This window comes from Panthera leo, chromosome D2 (genome assembly GCF_018350215.1).
Source record: "Panthera leo isolate Ple1 chromosome D2, P.leo_Ple1_pat1.1, whole genome shotgun sequence".
Lineage (NCBI taxonomy): Eukaryota > Metazoa > Chordata > Mammalia > Carnivora > Felidae > Panthera > Panthera leo.
The window spans coordinates 24,312,810-24,327,430 of NC_056689.1; the positions used below are offsets into that span (position 1 = coordinate 24,312,810).

At 38.2% G+C, this 14,621-nt stretch overlaps 1 protein-coding gene across 5 annotated transcripts in view; it reads right to left on the bottom strand.

The window, feature by feature from the left end:
* Positions 1 to 9,055: 9,055 nt before the first annotated feature.
* The window catches only part of JMJD1C (jumonji domain containing 1C), a 260,878-nt gene continuing 255,312 nt past the window's right edge, over positions 9,056 to 14,621 (bottom strand). For all 5 annotated transcript variants that reach the window (XM_042909329.1, XM_042909324.1, XM_042909325.1 and 2 more), the window contains 2 exons: positions 9,558 to 9,689; positions 9,056 to 9,251 (listed from right to left, as the gene is read on the bottom strand). In XM_042909329.1, the coding sequence (XP_042765263.1) occupies positions 9,162 to 9,251; positions 9,558 to 9,689 (222 nt within the window). In that variant the 3' untranslated portion in view covers positions 9,056 to 9,161. The remainder of the gene's footprint in view (positions 9,252 to 9,557; positions 9,690 to 14,621) is intronic.

Genomic DNA, 14,621 nt, shown 5'->3' on the forward strand with positions numbered 1-14,621 from the left:
CTAACATGAGGGCAGCCAAGCATATGAAGCAGATAATAAAAATAAAGGAGGTAATTGATAATAACACATTAATAGTAAGGGGGTTTAATAAACCCCACTTACATCAATGGATAGATCATCCAAACAGAAAACCAACAGGGACATAGTGGCTTTGAATGACACATTGGACCAGATGGATCTGACAGATACATTCAGAATATTCCATCCTAAAACAGCAGAATACACTTTCTTTTCAAATGCATATGGAACAGTCTCATCACCTATTAGACCACAAAACAAGTCTCAACAAACTCAAAAAGATCAGAGTCATACCATGCATCTTTTCCAACCATAACACTATGAAACTAAAAATCAACCACAAGAAAAATTCTGGAGAGAACAGATACATAGAGGTTAAATAACATGCTACTAAGCAATGAATGGGTCAACCAAGAAATCAAAGAGGAAATTAAAAAATACACGGAGACAAAATAGAAACCAAAATACAGCAGTCCAACATCTTTGGGATGTAGCAAAAGTGGTTCTAAGTGGGAAGTTTATAGAAATACAGATCTGCCTCAAGAAGAAAAATCTCAAACAACCCAATCTTACATCTAAAGGAGCTAGAAAAAGAACAAAACCCAAAAGCAGGAAGGAAATAATAAAGATGAGAGCAGGAATAAGCAAAATAGAAACTAAAAAAAACAAAAACAAAATCCAAAAAGATCAAAAAAATCAGGATCTGGTTCTTTCAAAAGATCAACAAAATTGATAAAACTTTAGCCAGACCACTAAAGAGAGAGAAAGAGAGGAGAGAGAGAGGAGAGACTCAAAATCAGAAATAGGAGAGGGGCACCTAGGTGGTTCAGTTGGTTGAGCATGTGACTCTTGATTTGGGCTTGACTCAAGATATCACCATCTGGAGATTGAGCCCCATGTCAGGCTCTGTGCTGACAGCACAGAGCTTGCTTAGGATTCTCTCTCTCCCCCTTTCTCTTTGCCCCTCCCCTGTTTGCACGCTCTCTCTCAAAATAAACAAACACTTGGGGAAAAAAAAGAAAGAGGAGAAATAACACTACAGAAATACAAAGGATTATAAAAGAGTACAAAAAATTATATGCCAACAAATTGGACAACCTAGAAGAAATGGGTAAATGTCTAGAAATAACATAACTTCCCAAAACTGAATCAGGAAGAAAGTGAACAGACCAATTACCAACAATGAAATTGAATCAGACGGCTTTACAGGTGAATTCTACCAAATATTTAATGAAGAGTGAATATGTATTCTTCTCAAACTATTCCAAAAAATAGAAGAGGAAAAATGAAATCTTCCAAATTCATTTTATAAGGCCCACATTACCCTGATACTATAAAAACACTACAAAAAGAGAACTACAGGCCAGTCTCTCTCATGAACACAGATGCAAAAGTCCTCAACAAAATTTAGCAACCCAAATTCAACAATACATTAAAAAAAATCACTCACCATGATCAAGTGGAATTTGTTCCCAGGATGCAAGGGTGGTTAAATATTCACAAATCAATGTGGTAAATAACATCAACAAGAGAAAGGATGAAAACCATATAACCATTTCAATTGATGCAGAAAAAGTATTTGACAGAGAACAACATCCACTCATGATGAAAATCCTCAACAAAGTAGGTTTAGAGGGAACATACCTCAACATGATAAAGGCCATATATGAAAAACCGACAGCTAACATCATCCTTAATGGTGAAAACCTGAGAGCTTTTCCCCTAAGGTCAGGAATAAGACAAGGATGTCCACTCTCATTAAACTTTTATTCATCATAGAACTGGAAATCCTAGCCACAGTAACCAGACAAGACAAAGGAATAAAATGCATCTAAATTGGTAAGGAAGAAATAAAAGTTTCACTATTTGCAGATGACATGATATTACATATAGAACACCCTAAAAACTCTAACAAAAAAGGTACCAGAACCTAATAAATGAATTCAATAAGGTCACAAGATACAAAAATCAATATACAGAAATTTCTATACCCTAATAATGAAGTAGCAGAAAGACAAATTAATAATCCCATTTACAATATCACCAAAAATAATAAAATACCTAGAATATGCTTAACCAAAAACGTCAAAGACCTGTACTGTGAAAACTATAAGACCCTAATGAAAGACACTGAAGATGATTCAAACAAATGGAAAGATATTCCATGCTCATGGACTGGAAAAACAAATATTGTTAAAATGTCCATACTACTCAAAGTAACCTACAGACTTAATGCAATCCTTATCAAAATACCAACAGCATTTTCCATAGAACTAGAACAAAAAATCCTACAACTTACAGGGAACCACGAAAGACCCCGAAGAGCCAAAGCAATCTTGAAAAAGAAGAACAAAGCTGAAGGTATCACAATCCAGATTTCAAGAAATACTACAAAGCTGTAGTAATCAGTATGGTACTGGCACAATAGACACATAGATCAATGGGACAGAACAGAGAGCCCAAAAATAAACTCAGGATTAAATGGTCAATTAATCTTTGACAAAGGAGGCAAAAATATGCAACGAGAAAAAGTCTCCTCAGCAAATGGTGTTGGGAAAACTGGACAGCTCGACGCAAAAGAATGAAACTTTCCTACACCATACACAAAATAAACTCAAAATGGACTAAGGACCTAAATGTGACACCTGAAACCATAAAAATCTTAGAAGAGAACACAGTAATGTCTCTGACACTGGCTGTAACCACATTTTTCTTAAAAAAAAAAAATTTTTTTTACATTTATTTATTTTTGAGAAACAGAGTGAGACAAAGTGTGAGTGGGGAAGGGGCAGAGAAAGAGACACAGAATCCGAAGCAGGCTCCAGGCTCTGAGCAAGGGGTCAGCACAGAGCCTGATGTGGGGCTCGAACCCACAAACTGTGAGATCATGACCTGAGCCGAAGTCGGATGCACAACCGACTGAGCCACCCAGGTGCCCCTATAACCATAACCACATTTTTCTAGATAGATCTCCTGAGGCAAGGGAAACAAAAGCAAACAAACTATTGGGACTACAACAAAATAAAAATCTTCTGCACAGTATAGGAAACAACCAACAAAACTAGGCTAACTGAATGGGAAAAGACATTGTAAATGACATATTCAATAAAGGGTTAGTATCCAAAATATATAAAGAATTTACACAGCCCAACATGAGAAAAGCAAATAATCCAATTACAAAATGAGCAGAAGACCTGAACGGACATTTCTCTAACGAAAACATAAGATGGACAACAGACACATGAAAAGATGCTCAACATCATTCATCGTCAGGGAAAAGCAAATTAAAACCATAGTCAGATATCACCTCCCATCATATTGCAAAGAATGGCTAAAATAAAAAAACACAAGAAACAACAAGAGTTGGCAAGGATGTGGAGAGAAAGGAACCCTCTTGCACTGTTGGTAGGAATGCAAACTAATATGGCCACTGTGGAAAACAGTATGGAGGTTCCTCAAAATATTAAAAATAGAACTACCATATGATCCAGTAATTCCACTACTGGGTATTTACCTCCAAAGTACAAAAACACTAATTTGAAAAGATATATGTGCCCCTATGTTTACTGCAGCATTATTTACAATAGCCAAATTACAGAAGCAGCCCAAGTTGCATGGATAGATGATGGATAAAGATGTGGTGTATGTATACAATGGACTATTACTCAGCCATAAAAAGGAATGAAATCTTGCCATTTGCGACTACACAGATGAATCAAGGGAGTATAAATCTAAGTAAAATAAGTCAAAGAAAAATAGCATGATTTCACTCATGTGGAATTAATCAACAAAGAAAAAAGAGACAAACCAAAAAAGACTCTTGACTATAGAAAAGTGACAGTTACCAGAGGGGAGGTGGGTGGGAGGATGGGTGAAACAGGTGAGGGTGAAACTTATTGTGATGAGAACTGAATTATAGAACTGTCAGATCACTCTACTGTACGCCTGAAACAGAACGCTATGTTAACTATAGTGAAGTTAGAATTTCACAATTTTTAAAAAAAAGTTGTATAGAATACTTGAGGTATTTGTTGAATTTTTGAAGAGAGGCTCATATTATTGGAAGACTGGTGACAGAATGAACAGGCTCACAATTCAAGACAGAGAGACTTGGACTTTGACTATTTGTTTTTAATCTATTATTTATTTTAAACATTTTTTTTAGAAGTGCCTGGGTGGCTCAGTCAGTTGAGCATCCGACTCTTGATTTTGGATGAGGTCACGATCCCAGGGGATTGAAACCTGCATTGGCCTCTGTGCTGCCGTGCTGGGTGCAGAACCTGCTTGATTCTCTCTCCCCATTTGTCCCTCTCCCCTGCTCACGTATGCTCTCTCTAAAATTAAAAAAAATAAAAGTAATCTCTAAAACCCCATGTGGGGCTCAAACTCAAGACAGTGAGATTAAGAGTTGCATGTTCTAACAACTGAGCCAGCCAAGTGCCCCCATCTTTGGCTATTTTTAAATGCTATTTTTCATTGTCTTTTTGTGGTTATGTAGTGGTGAATCTGTGGGTTTACAACACTGCTAGAAATATTTAGTTTAAAAGTTAGAATGGCATAGTACCTGCTTTGGGTGAACTCAAGCCTTTATTCAGGCTCCATACTCTTCCCTGTCTGCTGCTTGCAAATCTGTCCCAACATAAATTTATAGGAAACAATTTGAGCACGATGTGAACTTTATGTTTAAGGGGCAATTTTGCCTGCAAGAAAAACTTAAGTGAACACAGAAAACTGCATCATCTGAACCTTCATGCTGGTGCTGAGCCACACCTTTCCATCCATCCACACCTGGTATTACACCTTCCCCTCTAATTCCACGCAACCCTTCTTCCAACACGGCACAGTATTTCTCACCAAGCAGCAACCCTTCCGATGCCCATTTCCAATGCAAATTTCTACTCTTTCTTCTTTAGGGTAAAGTGCCATTTATTTTATAGTGTTAACCTATTCTTAAATATTTAACATGTTAAGACACTGCTGCCTCACTTTTAAAAAATTTTTTTTCATATTTACTTTTGAGACACAAGAGAGAGTGCAAGAGCGAGTGTGGGGGGTGGGGGTGGGGTGGGGGGGCTCCAGGCTCCAAGCTGTCAGCACAGAGCCCAATGCGGGGCTTGAACTCACCAACCATGAGGTCATGACCTGAGCTGAAGTCGGACACCCAACCGACTGAGCCATCCAGGTGCTCCTGCCTCACTTTTTAAAACGTGTCACTGATAAGTTTTTCAATGTTATGCCCAAATCCTTGTTTTTCCTCCTTTAAAAGTCCTGTGGTTTTCACCAGCATAGTGCAGGGGTTTTTAGGAACTGATTGGAAAAAAGTTTGCAACAAAACATCAGCATTGATCTTGTACTCCCCGCCGCCGCCCCTGTATTCTTTACTAGCTTGGTAGGACCTCTGAATCAGTTACCATCCTATGTTGGCAGAGGACCATGCTGGCTCTCCACCTTGTTTTGCACTTCTTCATTTTGGTTTGTTCACCGACCCAGCCCCCCAAATCTTTTCATCATCTGTCAAACCTGGGGTCAAAGACCAGGGGACAGGAACGCATTGTTGGGCTCATTTGTCCTGGGAATGTACCTCCTCTCAAAATGGGAGTCCAGCTGTGACCCACACATACAACACACCATTCTTGATTTGCCCCTCCACTGACCCCAGGGCTGAGGTCTTTTTGGTAAGACAAGACAGAAAAGACAGGCAATCCTCCAGGCTTAAGGGCAGCTGGTTGGCTCATTTACAGACAACTGAGTGAACAGCTTAAGTCAGCTGTGAAAATCTCTCCAGTCAGGAAAGGAACCCACTTTGTGTGCAGCCAGTGACCTGGGGCTCGCCAACATTTCATTTTTGTTTGAAAGGAACTTTGCTTTCATTAAAAGAACCAGATTTCTGTGAGAGCCAAACTACATACTACTCGGTTGGAAGGTGTCACTATCAAGGTTAATTACTGTGAAACCAGGTATGTCATAACTTGAGTCTGAATCTTGGCCACTTGCTACATCCCAGGATTCATAGTGCACAGTATACTGAATAGCTGTAGAATGGTAATTAAGTAATTTTCTTTTTTCCCCCCTCTTCCATGGCCAGCATTCCTGATCTGATCTGGGAGATGATCTTTGATAGGTTGGCATTTAGGAATAGAAGATGCTAAAAAACAAACAAACAAAAAAACAAAAGCAAAAAAAACGGGGGAGGGGCAGCACCTGGGTGGCTCAGGTCATGATCTTGCATTTCGCGGGGTCGGGCTCTGTGCTGACAGCTCAGAGACTGAAGCCTGCTTCAGATTCTGTGTCTTCCTCTCTCTCTGCCCCTCCCCTGCTTGTGCTCTCTCAACAATAAATGTTAAAAAAAAAAAAAAAAAAAAAATGCCAAATTTACATCACTGTATATGTACACACACAGAACAAAGGTATGAGAGCACATTTTTCTTCTGAAGCTCACTAATCTTACACAGGTATCACCAAACCCATATTCCATCTATCAAAGGGAAGCATCAAGAACGACACATTTTATGGGTGTTCCAATCCCAGAATGTGCTGGGCAGAAGGGAAATGGGTTTGGACTCATGTAAATCATTAGTCAGGAAAAAGAATTCAAATTCAAGTCCAAATTAAAGTAAAATGGGAGGGATCTAAATATTCAGCACAAGTTTCCCTGTATAGTCTCTTTGAAGATTATTTTACACGTTTATTATGTACTCCATCACTGTCTGGAGGAAACGGACATGCTCAGATGGTTTCATATGTGAGAAGCATCTGAGCTAACCAAAAGGATGAAGGAAACAAGCTAAGTGGGCAGAGGAATCGCTCCACCAGGGATGTGACTGGTAAAACAACTCACAGCATTCCAAAAAGTCACGTCTTTAATGATGAGAGCGTTATAGTCCACTCTCTCCACCCTGCCTTACCAAGAATTAGGTCACTAGCATGGAATTCAGACCATGGATAGAATACTTGTATCAGATGAGTTTGTTTTGAAAGAAGCCACACTGCCAGGCTTGATCTGCCTTAGTTTCAGCCTCTCTTGTAGGGGTTGTAGTACGGTTAAAAGGTGGCTCAAACAACAGCAAAAGCAGCAAAACCTTTTGAAACCTTTTGGAAAAAAGTCACAAGACTTTAGGTTCTTGGCAGACTTTAGGGAGCAGCAGGCAGTCTACTCTAGAATTAATATCTTGGGCTTGAAATTAATTTCACATCAAAATTAAATCAGATGGGACTTTTGAAAGTGTTAAGCAGCAAATACCATTTAAATGAACTGAAACATGTTTAAAAAAATAGAAGATTCACATTATCATTTGAACGATTCCTCAGCCCAGTGTTTCTAGCCAAGTAGTCGTCACCCATCCCATTAACCCCTGTGTCACGTGGGACATTAATGTGACCCGTAACCTCATACTCCTGGCTGAATCTTGCCTGGAGTAGGTGACATCATAGCCCACAGGGAGTTAAAAGATGGTACACATAGGGGCACCTGGGTGGCTCAGTCATGATCCTGCGGTTCAGGAGTTTGAGCCCAGCATTGGGTTCTGTGCTGATAGCTCAGAGCCTGGAGCCTGCTTTGGATCTGTCTTCTCTCTCTGTCCTTCCCCCACTTGCACACCCTCTCTCAAAAATACAAATTAATATTAAAAAAAATTAACGATGGTAGATATAAACAAAGCAACTTGCATGGTCACAACTTGGGCTACTTACTACTTTTTTCTTTTTAACTATGTGCTTTCAAATGAGAAGAAAAGGCTGTCCCCTTCAGTATCCTGCAGGTGTCAGTGGAGGATGACGTATTTCCAGGAACATTCAAATGGATAGGTCTATGTGAGCCTCAGAGTAACCAACTGGTAATAGCTATTAAAACGAAGACTCCGAATTAAAGCAACTTACCAGGGCCACACAGTAAGTAGCAGAACTCATATTCGACCTAGACTGGCTGACTGTAGGCCACTGTGTCCCCTGTCTTCCTCCCACCCCCAAAACTATCTTATCAGCTAGCTCTGTGGTGAAACACACTTACTTGAAACTGATCACATACGCGCATAATCATGGCTTTAAAAGTTCACATATGCATTCTTCTTTCAGTGAAAATGTGTTCATAAATAACAAATAGTAGTTACCGGTATTCCTTTTTTCAGTTGTGCCATAGGACAAATGAGTTGAGGCACTTGTGATGGCCCATAAAGTCTAAAGAAAAGCACAAAACTTATAAAACAAAGGAAAAATGTCCTAGAAGAGAACATTGTAAGAAAATGCTTAGTAGTCATCATGATGATGAATCCTTGGTAGTATGCACATCATAAAAGGAAGAACTCTGGAACACGCCATTTTTTGATAAAGTCCTTTTAATGGAAAATGTAAAACCCCTTTCAACTTTAATGTACAAAGCCATATGTAACACTTGCACTTTTAACAAATAAAAGCAAGCCAATGTTTTAAAAAAATACATCATTAAATGTATATATGTATATATTTACATAGCATATTAAGTTTAATATTTAGCTTTAAAAGTTCACATAAATTTTACCAAAATGAGACAATTTTAAATAAATTACACCTTTTGAAAATGTTAAATTGTACAGTCAATAGCTTCAACAAAATATTGAAGTGTCCGTATTTAGTATCTACTTTATATACTTCATATTTTACAAATTTTACAATTATTTGGCAGTAATTTCTGATTATGACATGAATGCTGTGCGATTCAGCAATTTCCCAAATGCAGGCAATAGCTGGTGTTTGTGTCCTATTCTCACAGTAACTGTCTCAATGTAGTGAAAAATATCCGTTATTTTAGTAAACTGTACAAGGTCACATTTACACTTGATCAACAATATAGCGTAGAATTTTGTGGGTTTTTTTTGTCAAAAATAAATACATCATTTTAAATCTGGCATTTTCACAAACATCATATACACTATAATACAAAAACAGCCATGAAGTGCTGCTTTTTAAATTTAGCTTGTTTTCATAACTAACATTGCATCACAGGAACTGTGACTTATGCTATACTGCTGCGGTATCAGTAACAAGTAATTGCTACAAAAGAGAATTTCTTGGCACTGATGGTTTTATGAAGCTTAAGTCAATGTGCATACTTATCATCGTTCGAAAGTAATTACAGTTCAATGGCCTAAAAGTATCAAACTGGACCACACCTAATTTTCTTCCATATCCTCTACTTCGTCTTCATGTATCTTCAAAGCTCTCACCATTTCCTTAACTGCATGATACAATATATTTTTAACCTGAAAGAGATTTTGATATTTCTAATCACTTAAGCTGGAGATAAATTAAAGCTTTTTTTTTTTCTTAATGAGGGAAAGATACACTCAAAATAAAATAAATGTCAAAGTTAAAAAAATGTTAAACTGAAAGTTAAAATAAGGGCCACTGAAAATCATACAGTTAAATGCATACTGTTATTAAGCTGTGGTTGTTATCCTAATGTGACAAACAAGGACAATGACTGCCTAAGCGGTTATGCACATATCGTATTTCTGAATATAAAAGGCACATAAGAACAGGAGTCAGTTAGAAAATTCATCTCCTACCTGTAGTTTATCATCGTAATTGATTTCCTCCTTCAAGAGTCTCAGTTCCTGTGTTAAATGAAATGACTGTACAAGATGTTCTGGAGACACAAAGTCTTCAGTTACCTGAATACAGCTGTGAAAATTCTGTACCTATCCCCGAAACAAAACAGTAAAATAAAAATTTTAGGAGGCAGGAATACCAGAGAACTTATTTTCTCCTGAACATCAAATGCATTTCAAAGCAGAACACCACGCTTTTATGAGAGTTCTATCACTGAAAAGCTTTCATGTGGAGGGACTGTGTAAATGTAGTATTTTTAAGTGATGAAAAGAACTTTTCCAGAAATCCTTCAGAGAGGCTAATAATTAGATTCTAAATTACCAATTTGGTCATGGTGGACTTCTTGGTGTTACTTAAAAAAAAAAAAAGAGCGCAGCTGATAGGATCTGCTTCCCTGTTTGGTGCAAACAATCTGATGTCGCTCCTCTGGCTTTCAGCATCTGGGTCATTTCACTGTTAATTTTTACACCAGAGAGTGGGTTAAAGCATAAGAAATGAAATTTAGTTTGTGAAAAACTGGGAAGAAATCCAGTTCTAGACAGATCTATTGCTCATGACAGTTTTAGAATTATCCTAGGATTTTATTTTTGCCTTTCAAATTAAACAACTAAAGATACATCCAGTCTCTAGTGGCGATATTACTACAACTGATGTCTCCCCTGACTAAAATGGTTTTCACAAAAAGCCAATTGTATGTTATTTATACACCATGTACAAACTGACTTGGTACTTCACTATTTCTTGGAATTGTTATTTTTTTTTTTTATTATTATTAATGCTTAGTATAATGACAGAGAGAGAACAAAGCTGATCCAGTCCAGATTTTTGTGATGTTCTAGGTCTTACAGTGATATTTAAAGACATCATAAAATTCCTGGGAAAGGAGAAATAACTGAAAACTAAACATTTAAATTAATTCTAATTTTTAAAAGATGAAAATAAGTCTAATTGGGAGGTGTGAAAAGTAAGATAGTAAGTGGGGATAGAGAACTGTGAAAAAATGTGATAGAGTGATGGATTCCCAAAGTGCTGGAATTTCTCCTCTGGGAATAATGTCCACCTGCTCAAGTCTGCAGAGTTAAGTCAAGCACTGTGCCTCCACTGATAACTTGGTAGCATATATAAACATTCTCTTCCGTTAGTCACTAGGTTGTTGGTTCTTCTGTAGGACGAACACAGTGATGCCTCACATTTTCAGCACTGCTATATAGTCTCGCTGGATCTTCACCATGTGTCTCTAGAACAGATGCTCTATTTCACAGAACAGGAAATGATGGATAAGAAGTTCAGTGCCTGTTCCAAGATAAATCAGCCAACAAATGGCAAGCCAACAGGAACCCAGCTCCTGTAACATTTTGTCTAACAGATGCTTTATAGTCCTATATTAACTCGGTCCAGCATACACTCTCCAAATGTCCTTTCACTTATCTGAATGTACTGTGGGGATTAGGCCTTCAAAAGTTCTGCCGTGTACCTTTTAGCATGTCTGCGTCTACTTGTAATTTTTCTCTTCATTGATATTCTAATCTTGTTCATACATCATCTTCCTGATTTTCTTTACCAGAGTCCTTTAGCTCTTTGAGTACACTTATGACACATGACTTAAAGTCTATGTCTAGTAAGTCCAATGTCTGGGCTTCCTTGAGGAGGGACAATTTATGTCGATTGTTCTTCCCCTGTTATTAGGCATTACTTTATGGTTTCTGTTTATGCCTTGTAACTTTTTCCTGAAAAATGGACACCTGAACATTATAATGTGGTTACTGGAAGTCAGATTCTCCCTGTGCCTTAGGGTTTGCTGCTGACTGCTGAAGGCTGGAGTCATCTATATTTTTTGTGACTTTTCAACACTATTTCTGTTAAGACTGTATTATTCCTTGTTGGGTGTGATCACTGAAGTCGCTGTTCCATTATCTGTGGTCAGGCAGTGACCTGCCAGAGATTTTCTAAATGCTCCAAATCAGCTGTCCTTTTCTTTACTGAGCAGTCCCCTGGTTGATGTAAATTTGGATTAAATTCCAGAGTTCTGAAAAAGTTGATTCTGTTGGTTTTACCAGTTTATGGTTGTTTTAAAATCATTTTTAGGACCATGACATTTATTATTGCTTATAAATACCATTACGTTTTCTGGGCTCCTGGGTGGCTCAGTCGGTTAAGCATCTGATTTCGGCTTGGGTCATGATCTCACAGTTCGTGAGTTAGAGCCCCACATCTGTGATAGCAAAGAACCTGCTTGGGATTCTGTCTCCCTCTCTTTGCCCCTCCCCTGCTCGTGTTCACTCACTCTCTCAAAAAATAAACTAAAAAAAAAAAAAATGCTGTTATGTTTTCTAATGACCTCAACTTGATACATTTTACATAAAGGCTTACAGTTAGTGTGAAGAGTCAAGAACACATTTGAACTCTTCGTTCCACTTATTAATTCTGGGCCATCTTTGAGTCAAATTTCTCACCTTCTTGACAAACTGTCTTATTCATACTTGCCTTCAGGACCAATTATAATCATAAACAGGTAATGTTAAAAAAGTGTAACTCTTTGTGTTCACAGGTTATTATCTTGCCACTGATTGCCATATACACAAGTGACTTGTGAGAACTTCAGAGTTAAAGATTTTGCCAAAGTCCTTTTAGCATTATGAATGCAGAGAATTCACAAGTAGCAATATTATAAACTCACTACAAATGGCCAAACACAATCAATGAAGATAAATAGTTAAGGACAAATTTATCACTGAAGATTTTGTGACTTTTTTTTTAATAAAGTTTTTTTTATTTTGAGAGAGAAAGTGAGTGCACATGTGTGAGCAGCGGAGGGGCAGAGAGAGGGAGAAAGAGAAGGGAGAGAGAATCCTAAGCAGACAGAGCCCAACATAGGGCTTGATCCTGTAAGATCATGACCTGAACCGAAATCAAGAGTCAGACACTTAACCAACTGAGCCACCCAACACCACTGTGGCTTTAAAAAAGGAAAAAAAAAAAAGGGGGGGTTTCTTTTAAAATAAAGGTCACTATGAACGTCAGGGTACTAGAGCTAAGACCAAGGAAATCCTGGAGGTGAAGGTCCACCTGCCCCATCTAATGATATATCAGACTTTCACAGATTCAGTCATGTTTGCCAGTGAAGATAAGCCGGCAACTAACTGAAGAGGGAAGTTCTTTTTTTTTTTTTTTTAATTTTTTTAATTTATTTATTTTTGAGAAACAAAGTGAGACAAAGTGTGAGCAGGGGAGGGGCAGAGAGAGAAAGAGACACAGAATCTGAAACAGGCTCCAGGCTCTGAGCAAGCGGTCAGCACAGAGCCTGATGCAGGGCTCGAACCCACAAACTGTGAGATCATGACCTGAGCTGGATGCTCAACCGACTGAGCCACCAGGTGCCCTGAGTAGTTAATACATATGGAGAGTTGTGGCAATGATACTTTCCCTCAGCTAGGCCTCTCAAAGTGCTCACTGATGACAAACCAAAGAATACAATGGATCATTTGGTCAAAGCCATGTTTTGATAGATGCCCTGGATTTGCAAGGGCTTCTTATCTGCCTGGTTTTCGAGGCGTGGTCCTCAGAGAGTACCATCAGCATCACCTGGGAACTCATTAGAAATGCAAAATTTCAGGTCCCCCCTTGGACCTACTGAATCAGAAATTCTAGGGGTGGGGTCTAGCAATCTGTGTTTGATTAAGCCCTTGAGGAAATTCTGATGTATTTTTAAAGCACAAGAACCACTAATTAGAGTTTGGGTTTATTTTAAGGGCTACCTGTAGTCTGTTGGAAGTGAAGTCATCAACGAAAAGTTTTCAGGACCTCTAAGGACTAAATGAGTTGTAAATGGTAATACATCTCAAATCCAAGTTAATATGGTGAACGGTTTTTTTCCTTTTAATTTTCTCTCAAAACCACGTTATCATCACTTGTGAGTCATGGACAGCACCCTTTCAACAGAGTACAAATAACCATGCTGTCATTATCACACCACATAAGGAAAAGAAGACAGAAATTGTTGTGCTTATAGCTGGCGATTCTATGCCAAAATCTGCCGCGGAGCTGTCCTAGAGCACTCAGCGAGCTAGCGGTGAAGCTCAGAATAGAATCTGCCAGTCTAGGTTATCCATGCAGTTTCAGTGTACCGGAGTGGGATATCTTTTATACTCTAGAAATCTACGATGAAATCTGCTCTCTAGAATCTAAGTGATATTTCTACCTAGCTCAAAAGAGAGCATGTTTTTCTATGTACTTATGTGTACAGTCATAAGTGGAAGTTATATTCCAACCTAAGTAAACTTTCTGAAGTGGCCAGAGAAGACACATACAGAATGAGGCTAAAATTGACATGTTTGTACAAAGAGCACAATATATATAAATTGTGGAAAGTCATAACTTTGTTTTCATCTGTACTTGTGTGAAAATATGTTGTATATGAGAACATATTTTCAAGCTGTCAGGACTTACAAATATTTAAATGTATTATCCTAAACATGGGAGACAGCAATGAAAAACAGAAAGCTCTGTCCTCAAGAACCTTCTATTCTAGTGTGGATTAAAAGACAATAAATAAATTAAGTAAATTATGAATAATATTAGAAGGTGATGACCAAAATGGAGGAAAATAAAGCAGGGGAGATGACAGGGAACTGGGAGACACAATTTGCAGTTTAAAACTAGGGTGAGTGGGATGCCTGGGTGGCTCAGTTGGTTAAGCGGCCGACTTCAGCTCAGGTCATTTTCTCGCAGTCTCTGGGTTCGTGCCCCACGTTGGGCTCTTTGCTGGCAGTTCAGAGTCTAGAGCCTGGAGCCTGCTTTGGATTCTGTGTCTCCCTCTCTCTCTGCCCCTCCCCTGTTTGCTTTCTGTCTCTGTCTCTCTCAAGTAATAAACATTTTTTAAAAATTAAAAAAAAAAAACAAAAAAAAAAAACTAGGGTGAGGAAGGTGACATTTGAGCAAATAAAGCCTGTAAAGAATGTTAAGAAGGAAGTCTTACAACAGATATCTGAAAAAAGAATTCCAGGCCAAAGGATTAGCAAGTA